The following is a 27,502-nucleotide window of genomic DNA, read 5'->3' as shown; positions in this document are numbered from 1 at the left end:
GTTGTATTATACAGCCTGCATTACTATTTAACATATTTTTTGACATTGGTAAAAAGGACACAATTTATTTTTCAAGCATTCTTCTTTTAAAATACCTTATTTAATGTTGGTTATTGAAAGATTTTTCTTGGAATTTAATGAAGCTTTGGGTAATTGGTTAAACTGCAGTCTTAATGTGTGCAGCTGAAATATTTGGAAAGAGGTCTTGCACAAGCATAAAAGGAACACATGAGCCCATAAAAGTCCTACAAAGACATGGTGAAGGAAGATTTATGACAGATTCCTCTGTTTTTGCTGGCATTTACCTTTGAAATAGTCTGGAGGTAAGTGTAAGAATCTGATAGCACTTTCTGAAACACCCTTTTCCAAGCTATTGAGTGCATTTAACCTTTTCCTTTCAGATGGTAGGATCTGTGGAGACAGGACAAGGGGCAATGGCTGCAAGTTCCTGGAGCACAGGAAGTTCTGCACCAACATGCGGAACAACTTTTACACAGTGAGGGTGACAGAGCCCTGGGACAGGCTGCCCAGGGAGGTGGTGGAGTCTCCTTCACTGGAGATATGCAAGACCCGCCTGGATGCCTATCTGAGTGATATGTCCTAGGGAGCTGCTTTGGCAGGGGCATTGGACCCGATGATCTCTCAAGGTCCCTTCCAACCCCTATGATTCTGTGAGTCTGTGATTGTGCTGGTTTATCTGAACGTTAGAAAAAAACCCACAACCGATGAATTCTGAAGAAAGTTTTAACAGTAAAACCTGGAAAAAAAGACTTATGGATGTGTTATATTCTTGTATTAAAGGCTGAATTTCAGTTTTTTCATAAAAAAAAAATAATTCTAAGACTCACATGAGTGCAGTGGTTCAACTTTTCAGTTTAGCCTTTGAAGCTTAGCATAACTTTAATGGAGACAAAGGTGAATAGATATTTGTAAAAGTGTGAAAGCTGTAGAGGGTAAACAGCAGAGACTGTCAGCTGAATCTGTCCCTTTTGGGTTTGTTTTTTTTTTAATTTTCCTTTTCTCCCCCCCACATTCTTTCAGTTTTTCAAACATATTTTATTCTTCTGAGTGTTTACACTAAAGTAAGATGTCCTGTGTCCATGTTTGTCTGCTGGGCCCTCCACTTTGACACACTTGTGGGCACAGCTGATTGCCACACTCAGGCCCCTATTGCTTCTGTCCCCAGAGTCACACAGCCACACACCAACTTGGTACTGCTGCCAGCAAATCAATTCTTTGTGCTGCCCAGAGGCGCTTTGTCTGCCAGCAGCTTTTTGTTCAAATTTGGCATGCTTTTAGACAGTGGATTAACATTTTGCCTCAGATTATATGCTGTTTCATACTTCATTCAGAGTCTGTGGGCTTGCTGAACTGAATGAGTGAGATGGTGGCAGAGACAGAGAGTGCCTTGGTTGAACTGTGCCTGGCAGGAGGCATAAATGGGCAGAGAAACTGGACTGGTTGATATCTGGATCCTGGGAAATTAGATCAAAATATTTGTTTCACTGGTGTTGTTCCTTAAGGAGTAGGAGGATAATCTAGGGATTCAAAAGATACATCAAAAAAAGCATTTGCAGAGATTTTACTCTAAAGATAAAATAGTACCATTAATTTTGAAATAAGCATGTGGTATGTGCCAGTTGTTAAAAGCAGCAGAGATCTGTAAATGGGCCACTTGAAATGTAAGTATGTAAGAAAATGCTTTTCTAGTGCTTGCTTACCGCAACAGAATCTGAAAACGTTAACTGTTTCTCAAATTCACGAAAGGTCAGTTCAGTGCCCAGCCTTTGGAAAGAAGAAATCTAATGCACAAGTACAATAACTGGGGAATTATTAAGTAGGGAAAACAACTGAAAAATAAAAGAAAATAATCCAAAGAGTAGAGAAGATCTAAAGCTAAATATACAAGTCAACAGAGTAATCTTTTGAAGAAAAGGCAAATTTTATTTTGTGAACTGAAAAGTGGACGCACAGGTCAGTATGCTGCTTTAGGAGAGGCTGGCGTGGCTTCTTTCTGAGTTTTTTGCCCACTATGGGGTAAGCAAAGTCCTTGTGAGAGTAGAAAGAGGGTGGGAGAATTAGAGAAGACACTCTGTAAGGAAGGCTGGAGACTAAGAGGTGGCATAGCAGGCACCTTGCAAAGGGAAAATGTGTACTAAGGGGGCAGTCCCTGAATTGTTTTCCTGCCTAACTGAAAACAGCTGAGGACAAATGAGCTTAATTTGCAGCAGAGAGGACTTAATCTTGACATTAGGTTGTGAAGCAGTAAACAGTTGACAGAGAGAGGCTTAATCATTGGAAATGTTGTAAGGAGAAGTTAAACCAAGTTCCTGTGAGGTAGGTCTAGATAGGTAGTCTTAAATAATGCTCTATCTGAGATTTACTGAGTGCTAGTACATAGTGACAGAGGAATTTTCCTAGCTTTAAAGGTATTATAAAGAATGATTTTTTTTAATGTTATTTTGTTTACTGTAAAGTTTTTAATTCTGTTAAACTGACATGAAACATCATAGTTTTTATTTTTGACAGTTCATAGCGCTTATTATGAGCTGCTCACCACAGAATTTCAGATATTTTAAGTTCAGCCTTGGTAATAAATAGTTAGCTTTGTCCTTTTATGATCAATGAGTTATATGTGGTCAACAAATAATAATACAAACATACCTCAATCCTTCTCCAGCTACAAATCTCAGTATTTGCTGGTGGTGGGTCAAAGGAAAGTTGAACTGTATATTAGCAAGAACTAAGTAATCATGGCCATCTGGGTTACAAGGAGAGGCAGAAGAGTGGAATGTTCCTGCCCAGGACACAAGGAGAGTAAGTAGTGATGGAGGGAGAAGGAAAACATTGGATTAAGTTCTTATGGGGACCCTGGGCCATGGGAGGAGTAGCGAAGCAGAGTCAGGCCAGGTGCCAGAAAAGTTTGTCCTTTTTGGGCATACAGACTGAGACTGGAAGGAAAAGCCCAAAGGTTGAGCTAAGTGTAAGACTGGGACAAGAGGAGCTGGGTGGATCAAGCAAAGAACAATTGTGGGAGGACTGAGCAGACATTCCCATCGACAGCTATGGCAGCAGCCTCTGTGTATTTACTGTCTCATAAAGGAGTAAAGGACTTGTAGTGTCACTGTTTACAGCTGTTATCAGTTATCACTGACATCCTTTCTCTGCTGCTTGGGAATGAGGGTTATATCCTGGCACCACCTCTGTGTCACATTATTTGCAAGCTTGTATTTTTAATAAGCCCAAATTAAGATGACCTGTGCAAATCTTATTTCATCTCTTTGTGCCCTTGTGACTGTTACTGTAGTAATTATTTTCATGATTACCTTGTAATTGTGAAAATAATTAAGTGGACTGATGTTTCAATATATGAAAAGGTTCAACTCCAGAATGTGTCATGCTCATATAGTGAAACGTGTCGCTGTTTGTAAATTCTGCATTCATTTCTCTCAAAGACTGGTAACTAAAAAAGAAATGAAGCAAAAAGTGTTATGTGAAGGCAGCTGATTGCTGTCCTGAAGAACAAAATTCTCTAATTCTGCCACAAATGTTCCAGAATCACTTAAATCATACTCCTCACAAGTATTCTTGTGTTGTATTGTAATTTCCTGTGTGCTGAATAGAAGTCCTACAGTCTGATTTATGTAAGTGTTGAACATTTACCCTTGCAATTGCAGACAAGGGAGGTAGCGCTCTGAACATTCAAAATGCTATTTAATGGTGGGTACTTAAAAAACTCCACTTGCACATAACTCAGTGTATACTTTTGACCTTAATCTCTCTCAGCCTCATTTTTTATCTTTTTAACTCACAAGAGTATTGAAAAAATATATTCATTAGCACCTGTCAACCGTTAAAATGCTATAGTGGCATGGAAATACTGGAAGGAAATTAATTGTGATGTTAAGCTGAATTCATGTAGCATGCTGCAACGCACCGGACACTGAACAGTCAGGAAAAAAAACCCTAAAACACAAAGACAGAATAAATGCTTGTTTGGAAAATTATTTTTATTCTGTGCACTGATTAGCTGTTGGCCTGTGAAAAGCAGGGTCATATAATTAGAGAGAACGTATATATGCACAGGAGAGAGAAATGAAGGTTTCAGTTGCAAGGTGCTGTTCAGCCTTGTACTCTATTTAAAATCTTAATCTTCTTTTAATGCATATTCATATAAAATATGTGTGTGGGTGTTTCTGCATTCACCTTATATACAGAAAGAAATTATTAAGCTTCTGTACATGAGGAAAAAAAACCCCAGAGAATTGCAATGCCTCGGAACTATTTGAAGTCTGGGCTACTTGTTGAGGTACAGCTACACCACCACTCTTCGCTTAAGACTAAGGAAGTGACTCTGCAAGTTAGTTGTAGTTTGGGTTCCAACAGCAGTGAGAAATAGAACAGAACAGAACCATATTCTTACTTTTTACTCCAAAGACTGCTTTGGTACAAATTTAAATTTCAGACCCATTGAACTGACAAATAAATTGAGTTCTTTCCTCTTTTAAACCCGCATCCTAGGCTGCTGCCATCCCCAAGGAAAGCTTCCAGATTTTTCAGAAAATTGGGAAAACTTCTATGTTGTTAAGGGGATCAGCTGATAAATGATTTGCTCATATTTATAAACCATGGAAAGTTGATCCCAGGAGTGGAAGTATAGAAGAAGCAATGTTGAAAACATCCAAATTCAGGTATTTTCTACATGAACAAGGAGTCTGTGCTCCATTCTCCTCCTATGGATATGTCCAATAAATGTAGCTGGGGATGCCATGGACCTCACAGTGACTGTGTAGGCACCTCTCTAGGCTTTAATCCAGTCTGAAAACATTAGTGGCATTTTGGAGAAAAAAACCAGAAATTGCAAAAAAATAAATTGGAAGGGACTGAAAGGATGTGAAAATTTATGCTGACTTTAGCAAATAGTGTTACTTTAGCAAATAGATTTTACTTTGCACATGGCATGGTTTAATTTGGCATATCCAAGTATTTTAATCATTCATTTTAAAATTAACCAGAGCTAAGGATGAAGGAAGATGATAAAACTAAAGCCAAAGAAAAGGCTTAATTCCATGTTGAATACGAAGTTTTGATGACCTAAGAAGATATGCTCTTCTTTTGATGTTGACAGAGCCTGTCCTCAACACTGCCATTTTTTTGGTCAATATTGGGCTATTTTTCCTGAATTATTTTACTTTAATTGCCAAATAAAATTGTGTTTTATTCTGGTTCTAAAGAAAACATTCCAGTGTCTTCTGACTGTAATGTACATTTTCTGATACATTGTGAGATACTGCCAATATTCTAAGATTATTTTATTAGTCAACTTTGACATAACTTCATTTATTTCCATATTTTTCTTAAAATTCTCTTGACAGTTATCTTTTTCTTTCTTTTACCTGCACTGAGGCCTGTCCTCTTTTCAGTTGTTTTTTTTCAGTTGCCATTTTTTTTTCTTAATTTGTATTCACATATATCTTCTGTTATTTTTAAAGTAGTCCATATTGACTCATTCCTTTATGTCAAATATTTCTTCACCTTATCCATTCACCTTGCACACACACTGAAGGAGAAGGGAAAGTATGAGCCAAATCCATGAACTGAACTAGACAAAATTATTGAACTAACATTTCTCCAGCATGAAGGTGTCCTCCCACTTTGTTGTCACAGGTAGCAAGGGAGTTGCTGTGCAGCTCAGCTCTGGTGGCCCTCCTGGTTGCACTCTGTATTTCCCCATTTGAAAGACGTGTAGGCACAGAGGGACCTGTGGAAGGTTGGGGGAGAGGGAAGAGAATGGGCTGGCCATGCAATTCATACAGAGACCTGAGTTACAGGCAGCTCATGTTCACCCAGGAATGTCAAACTTTCACAGCTATGTTTATCCACTGTAGAAACTACAGATAAACTTAAGTGTCACCTTTAGTGAGGTAGGCACTAAGTTAGAAGGGATATCAGTGTCTAAGAGATAATTGCCTAAGTTTATTACTTTCATTTTTGATACTGTATTTGGATGCTGACGTTAACTTGCTGATAATCAGGGAACAAACTGAGCATAATGAGGCAAGAAAGGCACACGTGTATATTTGTTACCTACACAAGGCCAGGGCATGGTACAAACACCACCACAATGGCTTTCACTGCTTCATACCTTCTCTCTCCCAGGCATGGTTTGACATGGCTGAGTAATCCTCTCTCAGGGCATGGTTCAGGCAGGAGCTGTGCAAGGGTTCTTCTCCCTTGGTAGCTTAGACAAAGCCATCCTATTTTGGAGAGGAAGAGAGTTTAGCTGTGTGAGTGAAATGTGTAATGGATCAGGAATCACTTGCATTCATGCCCCAGGGTGAGTCCCAGTTAATTTTCATCACTGGCAGAGGATCAGCCAAGGAGTGATACCACCTTCTGGTCCTGTTGTTGGAATGCACTCTCATTGCTGTTATCATTCTTGTTCCAAAACTGGCTTGGCATGGGGACCCCTCTCAAGGTCCGTCTTGCCTAAAATACCCCAAGATTCTATTCATTTGATATAAAACTCCATGTAAGACTTTCTCTGTTGCCAAGTTTATTTAGCTTAATTACAACCCTAGGCTTTTTGGGATATTTGTTTTAAGCAAACATTTTCATATAGATGGCACGTGATTTTTTTTTTTTTCAGATTCACAGGAGCTACTTTCTGAGAGTACAGTATCGAGGTGCTTTATGTACTTGGCTATTTTCTGTTTATTTGTATACTTATTCCTATTGCCATACTTCTCCTTGAGATTAAGTATTTTCAGTCACTTAATTATGTTCAAACAATCTTTCAGAAATATTTTGCCCCATATGGAAATTCACATTCTAACAGCAAGTTAATTAGTTTTGTATTGAATAGTAGAATGGTGTTGTGGAAAAGCTTCTGAGCTAGACCTTGACTATGTTTGAAATTCCCATTTTACACTGGGAACTTCCACTCATTCTAGTAAGAGAGATTTAGCAACTGCAGACTATAGTTTCTTGTATGAAAGTAAATTCGGAAAACTAGACTTTCTCAAGTTTTCTCCTTTAACTGCTTAAATAACTTTTCCTTTAAGCCCTCCTACCTATGGAATCTCTTGATTTCAGATAAAACTGGGATTGTGAATAAATTGGGTCTTAGCTTGCTGTTGGGTGCATTGTTTGCTGTAGGTTATCCTAAATTCATCTTGCCTGCCAGTCAGATTACTGTGATGTAAAAAACTTCACAAAACTGTAATCCAATCATGTACACATTCTTGTTACCTTACAGTCAGCATGGGGTTAATGATCTCTTGGCTGATTCAGAGTTGCAGGTGATGTGTAAATGTTTAAAGCTGAGATGTCTTGTTTGCCAACACATTTATTGAAGAGCAGACTCAGTGCAACACAGGTAAAAAAACATGAAAGTGAGTGTGGAAGACAAGCTTGTCCTGCTCTGTACGTTCCAAAACACTTTCCATTGTAAGTCTGGTGTGTTATTACATTTGGAAATGAGCAGTAAATTCTGAAGGTTTGCTTTCTAATCTGTTTTGGTGAAGGCCTTGAAGGGAGGGCTCAATCTGGGTTCTTTTTTTTTTTTCGTTTTGATTTGTTTACCAAAGAAAAATACATAGTTGAGAAGAACTTTTGGGGTTGCTATTGTTTGCAGAGACTACAAAGGAAATTGTTGAAAAGGTTTTGCTGTTGTATTTTGGGAATGTTGATCTTGCCAAAGTTATTTAAGTTGGGTTAGGTTGTTGCACTATGTTCTCCAGAAAGCTAACCCTTGAAACCTAACTGAAAACTGCATGAAGAGCAGACTGTTATTTTTGCCTCGGGACACAGCACCAGTGGTCTGTGATGTCCACTAACTAGGAGCAGCTTTCTGGACGAAATCTGAGATGTTATTTTGATGCTGTTTGGCAAGCTATGTGTTATTCAGATACTCTTTTCCCCCAAAAAATTCCTTCTCACCTCCTCTAAGAAGTACTAGCATTGTGATAATCCAAAGTGTATTTATTATAAGCTTTTATTTCCATTGTGTAAATGGAGAGGTTTGACAGGTTGTTATTTCAGGGGAGGATGAGGCAAGGGATATTTTAGCATACTTCCTCCTGTGGTTCGTTAGAGTCTGAATGTGATGACTCTGTGAGGCCAGCTTGCAAAACCTCGCTCAAGTGGTGCTTGAGTGGCGCTGATTTTGGGTGTGGGAAACCAGCAAGACAATCTTTAGATTCACTTTGCTTTGTGCAGGTCAGCTTTAACAGATTTCTAGCGCTATTTCAATCTCACAAATTGGTGTGTAGGAAGGTAATGGAGCTCTATGTCAAATATGCCATGTATGGGCCTTATGGGCAGTTGTGGGTAGTGTCATCGTTCCCCTGACTGTTGGTGATCCCTTGGGGACGGGTCCTGTGCATACTGAAAGGGAGCATGCTGCCTTGTTGCTTCTGCCTGCAGCCTCCCTCTGAAAAAGGGCCTCGCTCTGTGACTGAGGATGAACAGAACCTGTGGGACAGACTTCCCCCACAAGCAGCGTGGCAAAATATGTCTGTCTTTGCTGCATCTCCCTTGTTAGTGTTTATACACCCTGTTTTCTTAGGAGTGTCTTTTTACGTGAGCTTTCTTCTCAGTTCTGGACAGAAAAAGCCACTCCCCTTAAAAAACAAAAAAAAATTAATAACAATTTGTGAACTTTGTCTTGATCCAAGTAAAGAAAAATATTTTGAAAAGATGGACATTTGAAATATCTGCACTGAGTAATGTCTCATACATCTTGGTATTTTTGTATTTCCAACTATGAAAGTAGGATTGATTTAGTGTGTGTGATGTTGGAAAATAAGTTCACACCTGCAAAAGTATGTAATTATTTTGGAATTTGATTTTTATTTTCTATGTACTGTTTTTTTAAAGAGCTTTTTGAAAAGGAGTTAAAAGTTAGACATAACAAAATTGTAATTTATTTGTACTTCTTATTCATATGAGAAAAAATTAGGAACATTATCTTGTATACCATGCATATTTGTAAAAGTTTTGGAAATAAACCAAGATAAATTATAAATATCTATCAGGTGGTCATGTATACCAAACAGACTAATCTATTGCTGTTGAAATTATATGGACAGCTATGTGCTTGCTTGCAGTTGTACTTCAAATATTTGAAACATTCTTGTAGCTACACCTAAAAGTATACTTTTAAAAGAAGTCACATCATGGTTAATTTAAAGTTACACTGAGGGGATGGATTAGGCTATCTAGCTGTAGCCAGGGGAGAACAGGGTAGAGAAGATAAGAAACAACAGCTTTGATCAGTGCTCAGTAGAAAAAAAAAAAAAGTCACCAATTAAATGAAGCATTGGGATAAAGCAAATTCAAAGGAAGATTCAGAACTCAGAAAAGAATAGAAAACTACCTAGGACAAAGTAGTTACATGAACAATTATGTGTTGTATCCATAATGATTTATTAATGATTTTTTTTTTTCACATTTTAAAATCTAAAATATGCAAGGATTTTTTTTTTCCTCTCCAGTTTGTTAAACTCATACTGTTACAATTATGGCATTCTTCAGTTTCCCCATCTCACTGAAAAGCCAGAGCTGTGCCTTGGCAGTACTTCACAATTTGCAGTTTCTTTTGTCTTGCATAAGTCCCAAGGAAACAAAAAATATTTAAATAAGTGTTTTAAATTATCTTCTATATAAGGCCTGGTAAAGAACTTTGGATTTAAAAAATGCAGTTCTGAATGATGCCAGTAGCAGTTCCATCTGTCTAATGTGGTGAAGCACCATGTTACTCTAATAGACACTCATTCAAAGCTGTTTAATGAAAATATAATTTATTTGGGGAGAGAAGTTTTATATACAAGTTCTCGAAGGGATGCTGTCAGCATGTATGAGAGCATCCAAGTAGCTTTGGTGGGTAGAAATCATCTGGGTGTTGAGATGGACTGTAGCAGGAGATGTCAGGGAACTTTGGTTAGATGAAAGAGGATAGTTGAGAGTATGTAGAGTAGTTAGAAAGATGTTGGGGAGTACTGATTTGGAGCAGGAAAGTGCTATTGGTGCCAGATGCCTTGGTTCACCAAAACAAAGGAAGTTTTGTTGCACATAAGAAGAGAATAAGGCAACATTTGGCAAAATTTGGCAAAATCGGAGAGAGCCCCTAGTCTCCTTGGCTCAAAACCAGGATATGTTTGTTTGAGAAAATGTTGGGACTCTGGGTAGGTAAGAGTCACCTGTTTACTAATCAGCAATTAAAACATGCATGGTAAGTGGATAATTGCTGAAAACAATATGATCCTTCAAGCTTTAGCTTTTCTGCTCTTACTGGAAAGAATGTTTTGCAAGAGTTGTTTGCCTTCCAGGAGCAATCCCAGAGTTCCCTTAGTAATTTCACATCCTCTCATCTTTTTGAATATTATTTACCTTGCCTGATGCAGGTGCCTATAGTAACCTCTTACCAGATCACTAGATGTGAATTCATTGCCACTTATGCTATAAATTTGTTAGGTTTTCTTTCAGCAGCATGCTGTACGTGTGGGTCATGTTCATGTCTTGTAAGTCTGGTATGTGTCTAGTAGCATTTACATTACTAGAAAAAAATTTCTTCAGCAACAGTTTTTAATGCCCTCTGACTTCTATTCTTCTGATAAACCCACTTAATTTCTATGAAAGTGGTATTGTAATGAAAATGAGGACTGGCGTAGGCAGTGTGGTATCTTTGAAAATGTAAGGAAAGTTTGAATCTCTAATTGGGCACTAATACTTGAAAACAGCCTGGTTAGTAATTTAAGTGACTTGCAAATTCAGGTGCAAACATTAAGTGATTTTTGCCCCAGATTATCAAACTACCTACTGATATATGATGGATCCTTTCAACAGGTGCAGGTACACAAAAATGAAACTGATTTTTGTATTCTTTTCTAATGTCTTGAAAAAAATTGGATTAATTTATCAAATAGGTTTTTAAATTTTCAAGGTATAGTGCCTTGTAACATTGCATTGATTTGTGAGAAATCCCCCTGCATCTTGCTGGTTCTACACCTTTCCAATTAGAGCAGAACAGGGGATGATAAAAGATTATTGTTGTTTCAAAACTAGCTCTGATCCTCTTTCTTACAATCTGCAGGAGTGGATGAGACTTAACTTTGCTGAAAGAATTACGCTTGTTTTTTGCTATTAACAGGCCAAGCTCTGATAACAGGCGCCACAGTATCCGGGAGAGGATGTCCAGTACCAATGAGAAAGGCAGTCTGTCCATGGAGTCCACCAAGGAGACCCGGTACTGTGCTGTCTGCAATGACTACGCTTCAGGCTACCACTATGGGGTCTGGTCTTGTGAGGGCTGCAAAGCTTTCTTCAAAAGGAGTATTCAAGGTAATAAATAGTTCAAGTGAATCACCTTTACTCTTTACTTTTGAGGAAACTGTGAAGCCACTTGATATTGTAGCCTTTGTACTGGACAATGATATTTGTTGGATTTTCATTAGTTGCTGCTGTGCTGTGCCATATATTTTTATCTCTGTATTTGGTGAATGCTTCTAGCAGATATATAATATGTTGCTATTTAGTCCAAGATTAATGAGGGAAAAAAAAGGTTTCCATGTTCTCTGTGCTTTTGTCATGTCTGACCAACGAAGACAGTGAGAGATCTAATTTAAAAATATGACCATTTTTCAGGGTATTTATATCTCTTCTTTGTGATTTAGTTCTTACAAAAAATATCTTTTTTTTTTTTGGTGAATTCCCTATCAGATGAAGATTAATTAATGTTGATTCATTGATTAATCTTAATTTAGTGCTCTGTTAGCAAGAGGTTTCAACCCAAATCTCAAATCCTTGAAGATGTGAGTTGTCTTTTGTGAACAAATATTGAAAATTAATGTTTCCTTGATGAGATAGCACTTGTATCTCTGGCAGCAAAGCAGGGCTTTGAACTGTACACAGAATGGTTTAGTTCACAGTTTTGTCATGGCTAAAAGTATAATGTGCAGGGTGTCCAATGGAGTAGACGGCATCTAACAGAAACATTGTTAATTACTGTGATTGAGATAATTCTTCATCTAAGAACCAGTCACTCCGAAGATTTGATGCTCTTCTACTTTTTTCAAGCTAAATATGATTCTACTGAAGATACGGGTACTGCTCTGTGTCTGTTTTGTTCTGGAGAAGACAATAAAACAGGTTTCTTTCTTTTCAAACAGAAAACTAGTAAAGTGCTGTACATTAGTTAGGTTTCTATATTTTTCAAATCTCCAGGTGATATATAGGCACAAAAATTCCTGTTGCTCCTTTTTTCCAAGTAAACATAGTGAGGAGCAGTTTTTACTTCATATCACAAGGTGTGATTATCTCCCTGTTTTTTGCATGGCTACCACTGAGGTGAGTTAAATAAGACTTCCAACATTCAGCTCAGAAATTTCCCTGCCTTAAAGAAGAAAAGAGAAAGATTGACTGTGGGGTAGGCATTGATGAAATGATTTGAATGTCAGTGATTAGTTAATGGTTACTTGTATTTCTGCTTTTCCAGACTCCTCAGAATGATTTTTGGAAAAGAGAGTGGTTACCGCCAGAGGTCAATAATAAGCAACATTGGAGGGAGAAAGGGTGAAATACTTTGCTTTTAACATGAGAATGATTTATTTAAACTTGTGATGTAAGGAGAACAGCTCCCTTATTGCGTGTTTTTCATTCTTTTTCATTTTGAGTTCCCCCGACTGAAATTATTCATAGGACTTTTATATTCCATCCTTGTACTCAAACTGAACTAAGTCAGCAACTAAGGAAAAATGTAAATATTCTTAAGCAAAAGCAAGTGTTGGTTATCAAGTAATTGTACAGAACAGATCCTCAGCTTTTGGCCACTATGGAAAAAGAAACTAATCTGACTGTCTCATTGAGTTCCATCGTTCTATGACAGCACTTGCGTGTTTTTACCCTAGTCTCTGTGTGGACAAACATTGTGGTCCTCGACTATCATCGGTTGTCTACTTGTGCTAGAGTACATGCTAATTAGTAAATTTAGTTCTTGCTACATTTGCATACTTGACAAAATTTTTAAGTAGGTAAGCTTTAAAAATTTAAAGATTAGGGTTCTAGTGTCCTGTAAAATGCCTTTCTTGATCTTTAAGTCATGTTCCCTCTAATTCAAGCCCATGGCTTCTTGCCCTATCCCTTGAGGGCATGAAGGCCACTAATTACAGTAACCTTTTACATAGTTCAAGACTGTTATCATATCTTTTCAGCAGTCTTCTCTTTTTTAGACTAAACAAAGGCATTTCTTTCAGTAGAACATGCTTTCTAGACTCCTGATCCCATTTGTTAAACTGGTCTCTAGTTTCTCCAGTTGATCCTCTTGTGGTAAACAGCTATTGTAAAAAAATGACAGCTACTATATCAAGTAATTCAAGAATATGAATAATTACATGGGAATTATAGTTACTTGATCACAGATGGTATGAAAAGTCCTCTGAAGGAATTTTAAAGTCATAGGTACCCTGTATTGATGAACTAAGGGATTTTTTTGAATTTCCTACTGCAACTAGAAGGCATCTCTACCTCAGCAATTACATGTTCTCACTGGATGTGTGTATTGAGAGTATTTTTTAGATTGAGAGTGCATGAGAGAATGTGTCATTTACCTTGCAGATGGTAATAATTTTAAATACTTTGTGGTTGGATATCTAGGAATGAGTACTACTAAGGTGTGGGTGTATGTGTAGATTAATAAGTGGACTAAACATTGTATATATGATATACATTCCTAAAAAAGGGACAAAAATTTTCTGTTTAGTGTGTGTCTGCATTTAAATGCAGGGTAACAATGTTGCTTTAGTGCTTTTCCTGCCCTGTATTTCTCAATACATATATAGGTGCAGAGGTGATTGGTCTTTTTTTATAGTCCTCATCAAAGTTTTCACAGCAGAATAGCTATGATGAAGTTTGATGTTCTTGGTAGACTGTAGTCAAACATGGTTCTTAATAAAAGCAGAGGAAAAAGTGAATACAGACATGAACAATTGCCCTGTACAGGGTAATCTCTTTCCTCCCATGAACTTTTTATTCTCAGTGATATTTGAGGCACCTATGCTTGCTTGCATAAGTACACGCTTAAATTTTGTGAAAAATCAGATCTTCATTGGACCTTACCTAAGAAGGAGACAGATCATATTTAGCCAGGGGAGCTGGAGTGGTTCTGAAAATATTTTGTGAATTTTAAATGCTAAGTTGTTTTTCTTTGCTGTCAGACAGGTAAAGTCTAGAAGGCAACCTGAATTAATAACAGTGTCTCAATATGTGCAACTGCTCAATTTTGTTTAAACAGCAGATGGCTGGTGGAAAATCTCAACTGTCTCCCGGAACTACCTATGTCAGTCTTTTTTGTTAGTTTATGCCCCAAAAGTGATTTGGGAAAACTCCGTGCAGACTGATATTAATGCACAATGTTTCACAGGAGAGGAAAAAAATCATATGACACCAAGAACACTGTGCTGCTTGGTGATAGAATGCTTTATTCTTTGTCCAGCACACGTAGCCTTCAGGAGTGTACTTGATTTACTGACTTGAATCCAGAAGCATAACAAACAGTCACATCATAGCACATTGTACTTCTCTATTAAAATATTTATGGATTTTAAGACCAAGAAGAGGCATTAGGTCATTAAGTCTGGTCCTCTCACAATATAAACGTTAAATGCTAGGCATGTACAAAGCCCTGTAACTCGATGAAGGTAAATCTTTTAGAAGATGCCCAGCTTTCATCTGTGGGCTCAAGAGCTTCCTTACAATGGTTGCTTACTCTAAACATTTGTCTTCCCATCAGCTAAAAATCACCTTTCTAATTTTAATTACTTTGAACCACGTTCATGAGCGAGACTTGGTAGCTACTAGATCTCTTCTGTGGGAAGTTCTTATAACTTAACTTGTACAATCAAATCACCTATTAAGTGAACTAAAATGTTTCAATCTCCTGTTGTACATCTTTCTATCTTCTGAGTCCTTTTTCTTTGCACATTTTCTGATCCCTCAGCACCCATAATAGCTTCTTTAAACTGTGGATGTCAAAATTGGATGAAGTATTTCGACATCGACCTTACAAATGTCATTTACTAATTAAAACTCCCCTTGTGACTCACACATTCTTTCTCCCTCCTTATTCTCTTGTTTCTTTGATAGCCACCAACGGGTACAGAACAGGAAGGAATTACTCTTCCCATCTCTGACAAAGATCCAACAAATGCCTACATACGTGGCTCTGAGAACCCCCAGTGCGAGCAAGAGGGATCCAGAACAAACAAGGGCTTACTCCCTGTACTGGAGGGTGCCTTGATCTCAGAACTGCTGAAGTATGTTAGAAATCCCCCGTTCTGTTTCCCTGCCTCCTTCATGTGTCCTCTTGATGTTTTTCAGGTGCATCTTCTCTGCCTTTTCAAACAGCTATATACTCAGAAAAAAATCTGGAATTTTTCATAAATATTCAGTTCAGAATTACTGCATGATGGGAGGCAGCACTTTTCCAGCAAAGGCAGGTTGGCATCTGAGAATGGATGAATAGCTGTCCTGAGCATTTCCAGAGGCCTTCCATTGGCTTGATCACAGAGATATGAATATTCCTGTCTCTGAAGTGCAGGAATTCTTGAAGCTGGGAAGTATTTTAGTTGTGTGGCTTGAACATGAATTTTATTTAACAGCTATGCCTTCTGACCATCAAGTAGGAGAGTTTTGGCAGTAGACTGAGTGTTATCAATTGTTTTAACTTCAGAGTGGTAGAGCTGTACTTTGTTGATAGTATGTAGTTCAAATTTTAATGATAAGAGTGGTGGTAATATATACATATTTTTGTCTGAGATGGAGAGAATTTCACTGGTAAAACATGTTTAATAAGTAGGTGTTTTGGTAACGCAGCAGTGCAGCAATTGCAGTATTGTCATTTTGGGAGGTTTCTGAGATCCTCCTTTTCACTTTCCATTATTGTTTTCTTTTTTCATGGTATTTCTGTAATCTGTTTGATAACAGCTGCAAATGCTGCACAGATCCTGCAGCCAAGAAGACAGATATTCCCTAGTTAGACTGCTTGTACGCTGATCCTGAGGGCTTTCAGTAGAAAGCAAAACTATGGAACTTGAACCTAAGTGAGACTGGGAGAGGGAATCACAGTAAACAGGGGTCTGCAGACTATTATCTAGTCTCAGAGTGGAAAAATTCACAGTTCCAGTTTGAGAGGTATGTGACTGCTGGAATTTCAAAGCCTAGAAAATGTCTGTTTGGAAAGACCACCGGGTTTAGCCGCTACTGGGACTGCTCTAATCACCTGTGCTCAACCAGGTTCTTCTGAAACTTCTTTTGATTTATTTCTGTGTTTTTAGTAGTTTCTCTCTAGTGACCCTTGAATTAAACACATGCTTGATCATTGTGCTTCAATGTGCATTTTTAATACCTTTGTGTTACTGAAAGGCAAGGGTCAACACCTCCTTTTTCCTAGGAAGGCAATATTGAATGTGGTACTTTTCCAGTGAGTTTTAAGTGCTATGTTCAGCATGGATTTAGCAGTGACTTAAGATATTTGCCTCCAAGATACATCCTGATCTTTCATGGTCTAAGCAATTCATAGAGCTACAGTGGACCTTGAGCTCTAGTCCATCTTTCTGTCCTGTGATAGGCTAAACTGTTGCCAATTCCTTACATATGTTTGAAGCGATTCTTAAAAACCTGTAACCATATCCAGTGTTTTCTTTGCTTTATTGTTGAAGGCTGCTATGAAATTTGAACTTTCTTTTCTGTAGGTTAAGCTCATCGCTTATTTTCCTGTCATCACGCCATATGTTTTCTTTCCTTTTGCAGCAGCCTTTAAAGCATGGAAGATTGCTATCCCACTTTAAATAAATTATTGTTCTGTTTTACATAACATGAAGAAACACAGTTTATTCAACCTTTTCTCATAGGTTCTGTTTTCTAATCTTCTAGTTGCTGTACTTTAGTGATACTTCACTTTTGTTCTGTTTTTCTTTTTTTTTTTTTTAAGTATGTTTTCCTTCTATATGATGCTTTACAAGTACTGAACAGAGCAATAAGATTACCTTACAAGCTCAGCTGGTGGTATTTGTCTACATCCATCACATTGTAACGTTCGTCTTGTTTACAAAAACATGACTGTTCACTCGTAATCAGTGTGTGATGCATAATAAACTCAAACATACTTTTCTACAGAAGAAATGTCTTTCCCCTCTTGTTTTGTGCATCTGGTTATTCCTGTTTTAATGTAGAGATTTTTTACTGGTCCTTACTTTTTGCACTGTTTTTTCCCATATACCCCCTCTGGTTTGCCAAGATAATTTAGAATTCTTATTCTGTAGACTCTTGCCATTTATTTCAGATTTATTTCTGTCTGACTAGCAGAGTAGCCTGATCTTTTCTCTGTTCTTCTAACACATATAAATGTCATCTACAAATGAATAGTATTTAATAGAATAAATACTCCTGTCCATTATCCATCAGTAAGGAAAATACTGTGTAGAACTGGATCCAGGACAGACACTGTGGAGCCTCATTCAACATCAGCCTCCACTGTAAATATGAACTCTGACAGTTTTTCCCTGAGACAGTTTTCCTGAAATTATCTAAACTACATTTTCCTAGCTGCCATATGAAACATCACACTGGGCAATGCTGAAAGCCTTTCTGAAGTTGGGCAACACACTTTACCAGAAAGTAGAGAACACTCAGTAACTGCTATCGGATCTTATAAATGGTCACTGTTTCTTCCTCTGCCAAGTCCAAAGCTTTTGCCACCTCCTAGTCAAAATTCCTAGCCTTAGAACCTGTGTTTAATGTATCCTGTGGTGTTTTACTTTAATGGTGTATTATTTCCTCTGGAATATGATTGTTATGCCATCAACTAAAACCAAACAGTATTTTGTGTTGCAACTATTTAATGAATGTTTCATTTGAAAACTCCCATTATTCCTAGCTCAGGGCTGAGCCTGTCAGTAGTTCAAAATACTCACATGGAGGAAAAGGAGAGGGAAGGAAAGGGAAGGAGGAAAGGAATGGGTTTTACATTTACAAATTATAAGAGAACGTATTTGTCCATCAGTAAAGTGCTTAACTGTTCCACTTGGTTTTAGAGAGTGTGAAGAGAAATATGGTTTTGTAACCTCATTTAACTCAGGTGGTTTTATTAATTTAAACCAACCCCAAATGTTTCACTTCCTATGGGTTAAGCTGTCCTTTTGAAAAGTAGAAATCATATTAGAGAGAACTGTTAAGATTACTAAAATGATAAATATACTGGAAGTGCATGAAATGATCTTTGACATAATTTATTTCCAAAAGGAGCCTATTAACAAACGTTGTTGAAGAATGTGTACCAGTTCAAAGATACAGTTAAAGAACTAACATAGCAATTAATGGCTGGTATAATGTAGTAACAGACTAAATATCTCATTGTCTGAATTCTTTGAATAAGATTATGTATTTATCTTAGATATTTAATTTAGTCAGAAATTGTTGAAATAATTGGACTTTCTTTTTTTTTTTATTAATAACAGCTAATCCCTGCTATAAAATAGGCTAGAGAAATACAGGACAACAGACTAAGTTCTCTTTCTTGACCCTTCTCATTGCAAAATGGATGTATCTTCTACAGAGCAGAGATGATAGTAGAATATAAGTGAACACATCAGGAAGCATAGATACATGTCAGTAAATTAAAGAAGAACATAACCAGGTTTTACTTTGCATAAGAAAACAGTACATAAGCAGAAAGAGGCCTTTTTTTTTCGAAAACTAATGTTAAAGATTAGTATAATAATTTAACAAACTAGTTGTTGACTGTACTGCAGTTTCAGTTCCACAGCCTTTAATGCAGAAAATTCACTGTCCTTAGAAACAGCCACGTCCACTCCACACTCTGCACAGTGAGAATCCCATCCCCCACTCCCATACCCCACCGGGTATCTTGTAAAATACAAATACCCAGCACTTCCTTTATAGGGGTACTGAGGATAAGTATGTTGCAGGTCCTTGCAAACTTTATGATACCAAGAATTTTTCAGATACCAAAGATGCAAATATAAAATAAAACTAGCTAAACTTATTCAATACGTCTTACCAAAATCCAAACCCCGATGTTATAGCTGGATTAAAAGTAGGGTTATATTAATTTTCTTGTTGCTAGCAATTAATTGGATTTCAAATGCACAAGAATAATTATTTTTTTAATTTAAACTTTTTTGGCCTCTTTGTATTAGTTGTGTGAGTTTTTTCTGTGGTAGAATTCCATCATTTCCTATTTTATCTCAAATAAACTGGAAAGCTAAAAATACAAGAGATTTCATTCAAAGTCTATGGGAATAAGACAGCCATGGCTCCCCTACAACTCTCTCTAAAAATGCTTTTTGTCTCTGGAGGGATCATATTGAGATGGTTGTGAGTAATACACTGTGGGAGTTTTTCCTTTAATACAGCTGTTGGTTTAATCATGTGCCAAGGATTTAAAACAATTGTGATTTATCAGATAGGGAAAGAGTAACTAGATGTCACACTCCTTGCCAGATTTTGTAGAGATTGGGATCTAGATTTGCATTATTTTATTCGTCATGAGGAAAGCATATACTTTCTGTGTTGTTACCCTGTCTAAAATTAAAAAAGATGGGAATGGAGTTGGGGTACAAGTAGACTGTGCACATGGTATAATCTTGAAACTGTAGATTAAACACTAATCAAAATTTTACAACTAACAACAATAAAAGTCCCCTTTGAAGTTATCTGATAGAGTATAAAATATAATTTTATATTTATATATTTATAAAGTTAAATAGTGTTTTATTTTTGTATGTCACTTTTCTCTATGTATATGCTTATGTGTTATTAAATTGGTGAGATGGGAGCAGGTTTGGTATCCTTATTCTATGCCCATTCTCATTCCTCTCTCTTAATTTTTCCTGTTAGCTGAAACAGTATAGGGAAATGTTAAAGAAAAGGTCAGTATCATAATAACTTGGCTTGAAATAACAGAACATGTGTACAGTGTTATACATACGTGAAGGCAAGAAGATTCCACTAGCTCATTGTGGGAGCTGAAGTACGCAATAGAAAGCATATAGATTTAAACATTTCCCCCTTTCTCATTCTTTAGTGGTTCTGTGATCTTTCTTTCAGAGGTATGCATAGAAAAAGGACTTACTGGATGCAAAGGAAGTATGATTTCCAACCTTCTAGGCACTTTTCCTTATTGTCACATGTAGTAATGTCTTGCTGGTTTAAAAACAGAAACTGATTAATCTCAGCAGTGCTGGGTAGTTGCTAAGAGAATCCAAGTTTCAAATCCAAAGACCTTGTCTGAGGGTAATTAAGATGTGAATTTCAATGTCTGTGCTTATAAAGGAATTAGACATAACCTTCTGTTCTTTTGTGAAACCTGTTGGGGAAGAGTGAGATTTTAAAATCAATCAGTGCAGTGTTACTGGGGCACTTTAACTTAACATTGGTATGACTTTTTAGTTTACATTCAACATTCGTTCATACCGGGTTAGCATATGTAATGTCCAGGTGCTGGTTTTTTGTTGGTATGGGTTTTTTTGGGTTTTTGTTGTTGTTGTTGGTTTTTTTTTTTTTTTTTTTTTTTTTTTACTGTTTATGTAGACTTTCTGCTTGTTGCAGCTAATCTTTCTGAGGTTTTGCTTTTTGTCTGTACTCTTTCCACTTGTCACTTTCTTGGCACCTTAAGATGTAGATAAAGTCTACGTTCTATTCCTTCCTTTATCTACATGTATGAGATTCTGCTAATTTCGTTGTCAGAATAAGATCACAGAAGGACCTGGTGCTTGCACAGATAACACCTAACCTGGCAGATGTCTCATGCAGGTAGTTTGTGTGACATGAGGATTGACAACAAAAGAATAACTAAAGGAAAAGCACGTATTTGTGAAAGAATGATAAATATTACTGTCTTTGAAATGTATAATGAATCAATTCATCTGTATCAGTTTAGGTGTCATCCAAAAATATTCCTTCATGGGATTTGTAGACCTGTCATTAAGCATTCTTAAGCTGGCATGCCGACATGTTTATTTCACCTTTTTGTACCGCTTAAACTAATCTGAAGATAATCTTGATGGCTATTGCAATATAATATGGCAATTTTTTACACATTTAAGAAAAAAAAGTATGTTTGTGTTGTGTTAATCGCCACTGATATATTAATAGGACCTGAATTTTCATCCCTGCTGGTCAAAGACAAAATTAACTCAGCTCTTTAAAGCTGCGATTCAGTGAAACATTCAAGGATGTACTTAACTTTAGCCATATATACTGTGCTGGGATACTTCCTAGAAGTACACAGATGCTTAAATGTTCCACTTAACTTTAAAGAAATATGGAGTGTCTTGCTCACTGGAGCCCTCACAAATAAATCATCCACCCACTCTGATTCAAGCATGTGCTGCTGTTGCATATACCACAACTATCTTGAGAACCCTTAGATGGACAGCGATGAGTTTCTGAACATAAATACTAGCCACGTGACTCATGGGGACAAGAGAAAGTCAGACTGCCTGTGCAGGAAGAAAAAAGCTCTTGATTAGAAAGGCTGGGTTAGAATAAACTAAAAATCACCCTAATTTCAGCTATTATTTTCTTGTTGACACTTTCTTTCTTCATCCTCCCCAACTCCAGTCTTGGTCATTATCATGCAGATTGTCACATCAAAAATTAGTGCTTTGAAAGAAGAGCCAGATCTTTGCACCCTGTTCTGGAAGACTATAGCATATAATAAAGTATTAGGGAAATACTTAATGTTATTTTTACTGGTTTAAAGCATCAATGTGTGAGATATCACAAGAAAAACAGACCATCCCTTTTCAAGCTCTCTTAAACTCTTCCTTTGTAGCTCATGACAGTGTGAGTCATACGTACCGGAGGATTAAAACTAGATGCTCTACCCTATTAAACTCCCTGTTTTTAATTTTGAACAGATTATTTGATAATTTATTAAAAAAAAAAACCAACCAAACAAAATAACTACTAAGACCACAGAGTCAAAGTGCTTCTGTTTTAAAGTATCAGTGATCACTGAAGATTATTTCTTCCTCTTGGTACCAACTATCCAAATGGCCTAATAAATGAGAGAAGCACAGACTGGTTTGAGTTGGAAGGGACCTCAAAACCTATCTAGTTCCAACCTTTCTACCATAGGTAGGGACACCCTCCACTAGATCAGGTTGCCCAAAGCCCCATCCAACTTGGCTTTGAACGCTACCAATTAACCTCTCTTCTAGCACATATTACTTTTTCTGATACCATGAAAATGAAGTGCAGGGCAGCTGGGTACCTGTTGATGTGTCCCACTTTCATCCTGATAATTCCCACCAGTGAGAAATGCCTTTTGGTAAATCACATTGTTCAGAATCAACTTTTCTATGAGTAGAGTTTTAAGGATAAAATAAAGGGTAGAACAATTGCAAAGACAGCTCATTTTACAGCAAAGTCATTGAGTTGTAGCATTTCTCTTTAAAATAAAACTTGTCTTAGTGTGTTATCTTAATTGTGTTCTAGCTTGTTCCCTTTCTTGCCACCCCAAGCTAGACTGCCCCAGTCTGTGTCTCTGCCTTGCAAAAGAAACTTTATTCCTCACTTCCTGTCACCGAGTGCTTTAAATCAGATGGTATTGTGAAGGAGCAGAAGTTCCTGCATTCTTTCTTCCCTTTGTTTGTTTCTTCTTCTTCCCTGATTAATTTGAGAATAGTTTTGATTGTAAGCTCTAATTATCAAATATTTTCTTCTTGTTGCTTGCATCTTTTCCAGTCTCCCGAAGGCACATTTGTTAAACTAAACAAAATATTCTGAGAAATAATAAATGCATTATTTTCTTCCTGGTTTTGCAGCAAATATGAAGTCTAAAGAATGACATTTCTATGGCACTCATAATCTGAAGTATGCCCCTCACAGGCAGATTGTTCTGGTTTTGCAATTCAAAATTTTGCAGGTTTTAGTCTATGAAGTCTGTCAAGCACTTTGAAAGAGGAGTGGACGGTGTAAGGTGGAGGTCATGCCCATGAAAACAGACTATTTATGCTAGCATTTAAGATAAAAGTTTTCAATGTAAAAGTATGCTAATATGAATCATGTTAATTTCAGTCATCACTGTAGCTCTACCACAAATTATTTTATGTACTGTTCTACAAACCAAATGCTGATTCCCAAACACTTGCAGCTTGTATAAGGAAACTGAGGTTTAGAGCAAAACAAAAGTTTATCATCTACATAAGCACTGTCAAAAAGGATGGCTGCATTCAGATCCTGCATTCATTCCCTTTGTGAATCTGCCCTTTAACTTCACTAGGAAGAAGACCATATACTCTGTTAAAGTCTTTGCTTTTAAAAAGAGTATCTAAATTTTTCTGCCTTTCTGTCACACTATTTCAGAACCTGGCTTATGAAACAAGGCTAGTGATTGAAGTCATGTGCTACAGACTTTTGCTGTTGTTTAATGTGACCTAATAAAAGTGAATTTTCTTAAAAAACATGGCTTTCCCTGTTTGATATTTTTCCCTTTAAATATTGCATTTTTTGTATGGTTGTGGCTGTTTTCTTTCTGACTCAATCTTTTCTTCTTTACATGTGAAAGGTTTTGAATCAGATATAGAACAGTCTGTATCCTACCAGAGGAACTGAAAATTAAAATGGTCTTTCATGCAGAGGTTGAGGTAGTGTTTCTGTTCTACCTCTTTACCTCGGTCCTGAAGTAAAACCTGTGGATTCAGATATTTTCCAGTATTACACTGTTCTGTCAGGTAGAGCTAGAAAATAATTATTCTTCCTATTCGAGACAGTGTATAGTCAGCTGTCACCATATCAACAAGTTTACAGTTTGTCTGCTTACATTGATTGGATCCCAGTAGAGAGCAGATGTTCATGGTGTAATCTGATAGTAATTTTTACTCTATTTTGTAATTTCTAGTCAAGGATAGATGATTTGATGAGACCAAGGCCTCTGTCAAATCTCCACCCTACTCTACCTCAAGCTGATCCCTTGACCTGAAAGAAAGAACAAACAGTTCTGCCGTAAAATTGTTTCGTTGTGTGCTGTACCTTAGTTGTGTTTAGATTAATACAGAGCACCAATAAGATCATTTTGGATAGTCATTTTTGTCCTTGCTAAACTTTTTTCCATGGTTAGAAAAGAATTGTATAGCAGGTTTAAGCACACGTTTTTAAAGAGAAAATTGGAATAGAGGCTTATTGGCAGTAACAAATTATGGTATGCTGAAAATGTTTGTAATGATAATTGAGATGCTGGAGGTAATAAATAAGGGAGAGCAGCTCTGAAGGAAAAGGTACCAGTACCAAGCATGGTTGTAGCCTATGGTGATTTAAGAATTTGTCATGACAAAAGGTTTTTCCATGTATCAGTAGACGTGCAATTGCAATTAGACTGATTTATCCCTGGGATACAGCTAATTGATGGCTGCTGCTTCTATTTTATGTTGTTGTTGTTGGGTTCTTAACTGGCCCAAATTGCAGTAAATATAAAAAAATGTTCTGTGCATAGGCCTTTTTCATTCTATAAACCTTTAACCATTTTGTGTTGTCTGTTGGTTAAATATCAGCACAGGCATATGGACCAGGTGGCATTTTATTTCTCAGGCTGAAAGCAAGGAAATCAAGGGACTTGTTCATATTTAGTTATCTTCTTTTGTGACTGCTTTCATTGTTCGTTATTTTAATTATCTGCAGAAATTATAATTTGTGTTTTAATAGTACTTTTAAAGAGCTTGTGAATAAAGGTACTGTGAATAGATGTTAGTTTTTCTATCCATATCAATACTTTTACGATGGTTTTGAGATTGCCCCACATTCTTCCTGAGATTTTAGATGCCATACTAAATACTCAGTGAAAAAGGGGAGACTGCAATAAGCATTTTTGTGATGTCTGTGTATGACTGTGTCATTTTCCTTCTGGTTTTATAGGACACAATGACTACATGTGTCCTGCTACGAACCAGTGCACCATTGACAAGAACAGAAGAAAGAGTTGCCAGGCTTGCCGACTGAGAAAATGCTATGAAGTGGGGATGATGAAAGGTGGTATGTACACAGCAATCAACAAATCCTCAGCATTGGTGTCTGCCTTCCTGTCTTTTAACTTCATTGGACAGCTAATATGATTTTTAAAGGAGGAAGAAACTAGTTTTATTGAACTGAAGTGTATTAAATCAAAGAGCAATTAAATAAAAAAATAAAAACTTCCATGTTATTATTCATGCCCAGATTTGCATCACAATTAATAGGAACATTAACTTTGATGGAGTTGGGATTCTTCTGTTGAAAGTTCATTCATCTACATCATGATGAATGAAACTGTATTTTGCAGTCTAGTGTGAAAAGCACTGGTAGCCTCAGATCAGTCCATATTAATTAAAATAAACTTATGAATTTGTAATACTTGTTTGGTGAAATCTGAAAGGGAAAGTTAATTCCTCCATTCCAGTACTGCACACATATTTCATACGTGAATTGATTTCACCCAACATTATTAAAACCTCACTCGTTTTATAAGAATTGGGACAAATGCCACTTTCTTGGAACATGCTTATATAATAATAATGTCAGAGAAGAATCAGACACTGAATGCATAGACTGAAGTGGACTACCAATAAATTATTTATCTTTGTTTTATATAGATAAGGTTTATATATTAGAAATATATGATAATACCAAACAATTGCTGTTGTGTGTTCTTAGGCAAAAGAGTTCTTTTGTAACATGAATGCTCCCTCGGTAAGTTTGCAGATGACACTAAGCTGGGAGGAAGTGTTGATCTGCCTGAGAGTAGGGAGGCTCTTCAGAGGGATCTGAACAGACTGGACCAATGAGCTGAGACCAATGAGATGAAGTTTAACAAGGCCAGGTGTAGAGTGCTGCACATGGGGCATAACAACCCCATGAAGAGCTACAGGCTTGGGGGAGACTGGCTGGAGAGCTGTCAGGCAGAGAAGGACCTGGGGGTGTTGGTTGACTGCAGGCTGAATATGAGCCAGCAGTGTGCCCCGGCAGCCAGGAAGGCCAATGGCATCTTGGCTTGTATCAAAACCAGTGTGGCCAGTAGGTCTAGGGAGGTAATTGTGCCCCTGTACTTGGCATTGATGAGGCCACACCTTGAGTACTGTGTGCAGTTCTGGGCTCCCCACCATAAGAAGGACATTGAGGTCCTTGAGCAAGTGCAGAGAAGGGCAACCAGGCTGGTGAAAGGGCTGGAGGGCAAATACTGTGAGGAGCGGCTGAGGGAGCTGCGGATGTTTAGCTTGGAGAGCTCAGAAGAGAAAGAACTCATGTCTTGTATATGAAAGGAGCTAAGTCTTAAATTGTAGATTGGTTGTCCCTTTCTCTGGAAAACCTAATGCCTATTTACTCCACAAACAATCTGGGGTAAGAGAGAGATGAGTACCTCATGATGTTTATCTTCCCCACAAAAAAGTATTATTTGTAAGTCAAGGTAGGCTAAGTCTGGGAATCTTGGGAGAAACAGTAAAGGAAAACTAGTGAGCTGTTTCTGCGCTTTGAGGTGGAATCTGCATTTTTCTCAAGTCAGGGATTAGCTAGGAGCTGACACTGATTTTGTTAATCTCAGTTTTGGGATTCAAGCAGGAGGAAGGTGTCAAATCTCTTTAGTTCTATCATTTAAGACAGAAGCTGATTTTTTAAAATGAGATTTACTTTATGGATCCAGAGTTGTGTTTGTTTCTGTTTTAATAGCAGCTAGAACTCTTTAAAATAAAATGTACATAATCATTATCACAGCTACAGTTTGGAGAAGTTAAAGTTTCAGATAAGGGAAATGAAATTCAGAAAATCCGATACCTAAATTTTCCACACAGCTTTAGCTTTGACCCTTGTCTATATAGCAGATCATAGTTAAGATACAGCATTATGTTCTATGTTGATGATATTACATATTTAATTTGGCAGGTTTCCATCCATATACTTAATGCTGCACTGTTCAATTCTGTTCTCTATGATACATGTTGTAATAGGTTTTTCAGTGTTCCATATGCACTTGTTTCAACCACATAAAAATTGCACAGAAATTGATTAAAGGAGGCAAAAAACCCCCCCTTCAGTTTTGTTCTGGAATTTTTATTTCAGGCAGTGGCCCTCACTTTGAATAAAATCCAGTGGATTTCATCCTTTCTTTTTGCATTGCTGTAAATGGCAACTGCCAGTTCAAGAATAGTCCATGTTGGGGGTGTGTTTTGTTTGCTTTTTAAAAATTATTTTGCTAAGCTCACAATTTACAAACATCAGGTGCATAAATTCTGCCTGCTCTTATAAGACTAATAATCCACTGAAATCCATTGTTGACTCATAGGCAAGAGTTTAAGAATCTTTATTTTACGAAGTCTGAGAAAAATTTATTGAGATCCCTTAGTTGTGGGTTATAAATCTGGCATCCCTGTGGATTAAGTGTTCAAGGAAGGTAGTTAATGTATGGTGAAGTAAAGCATAAAAGGTTCTGCTAGAGTCATTACCAAGCCCATAA

General features: G+C 37.1%; 1 protein-coding gene across 1 annotated transcript in view; it reads left to right on the top strand.

Moving 5' to 3' along the window:
• Positions 1 to 27,502, top strand: part of ESR1 (estrogen receptor 1) — a gene marked incomplete at both ends in the record, with an annotated part of 105,478 nt that overhangs the window by 17,856 nt on the left and 60,120 nt on the right. The window contains 2 exons of the mRNA XM_084262156.1: positions 11,153 to 11,343; positions 24,934 to 25,050. Of these exons, the coding sequence (XP_084118282.1) occupies positions 11,153 to 11,343; positions 24,934 to 25,050 (308 nt within the window). The remainder of the gene's footprint in view (positions 1 to 11,152; positions 11,344 to 24,933; positions 25,051 to 27,502) is intronic.

The sequence above is a fragment of the Gallinula chloropus genome (genome assembly GCF_964237585.1).
Source record: "Gallinula chloropus genome assembly, chromosome: 3".
Taxonomy (NCBI): domain Eukaryota; kingdom Metazoa; phylum Chordata; class Aves; order Gruiformes; family Rallidae; genus Gallinula; species Gallinula chloropus.
The sequence above is the reverse complement of the archived record's forward strand: the minus strand, read 5'-3'. Positions and strand labels throughout refer to the sequence as shown.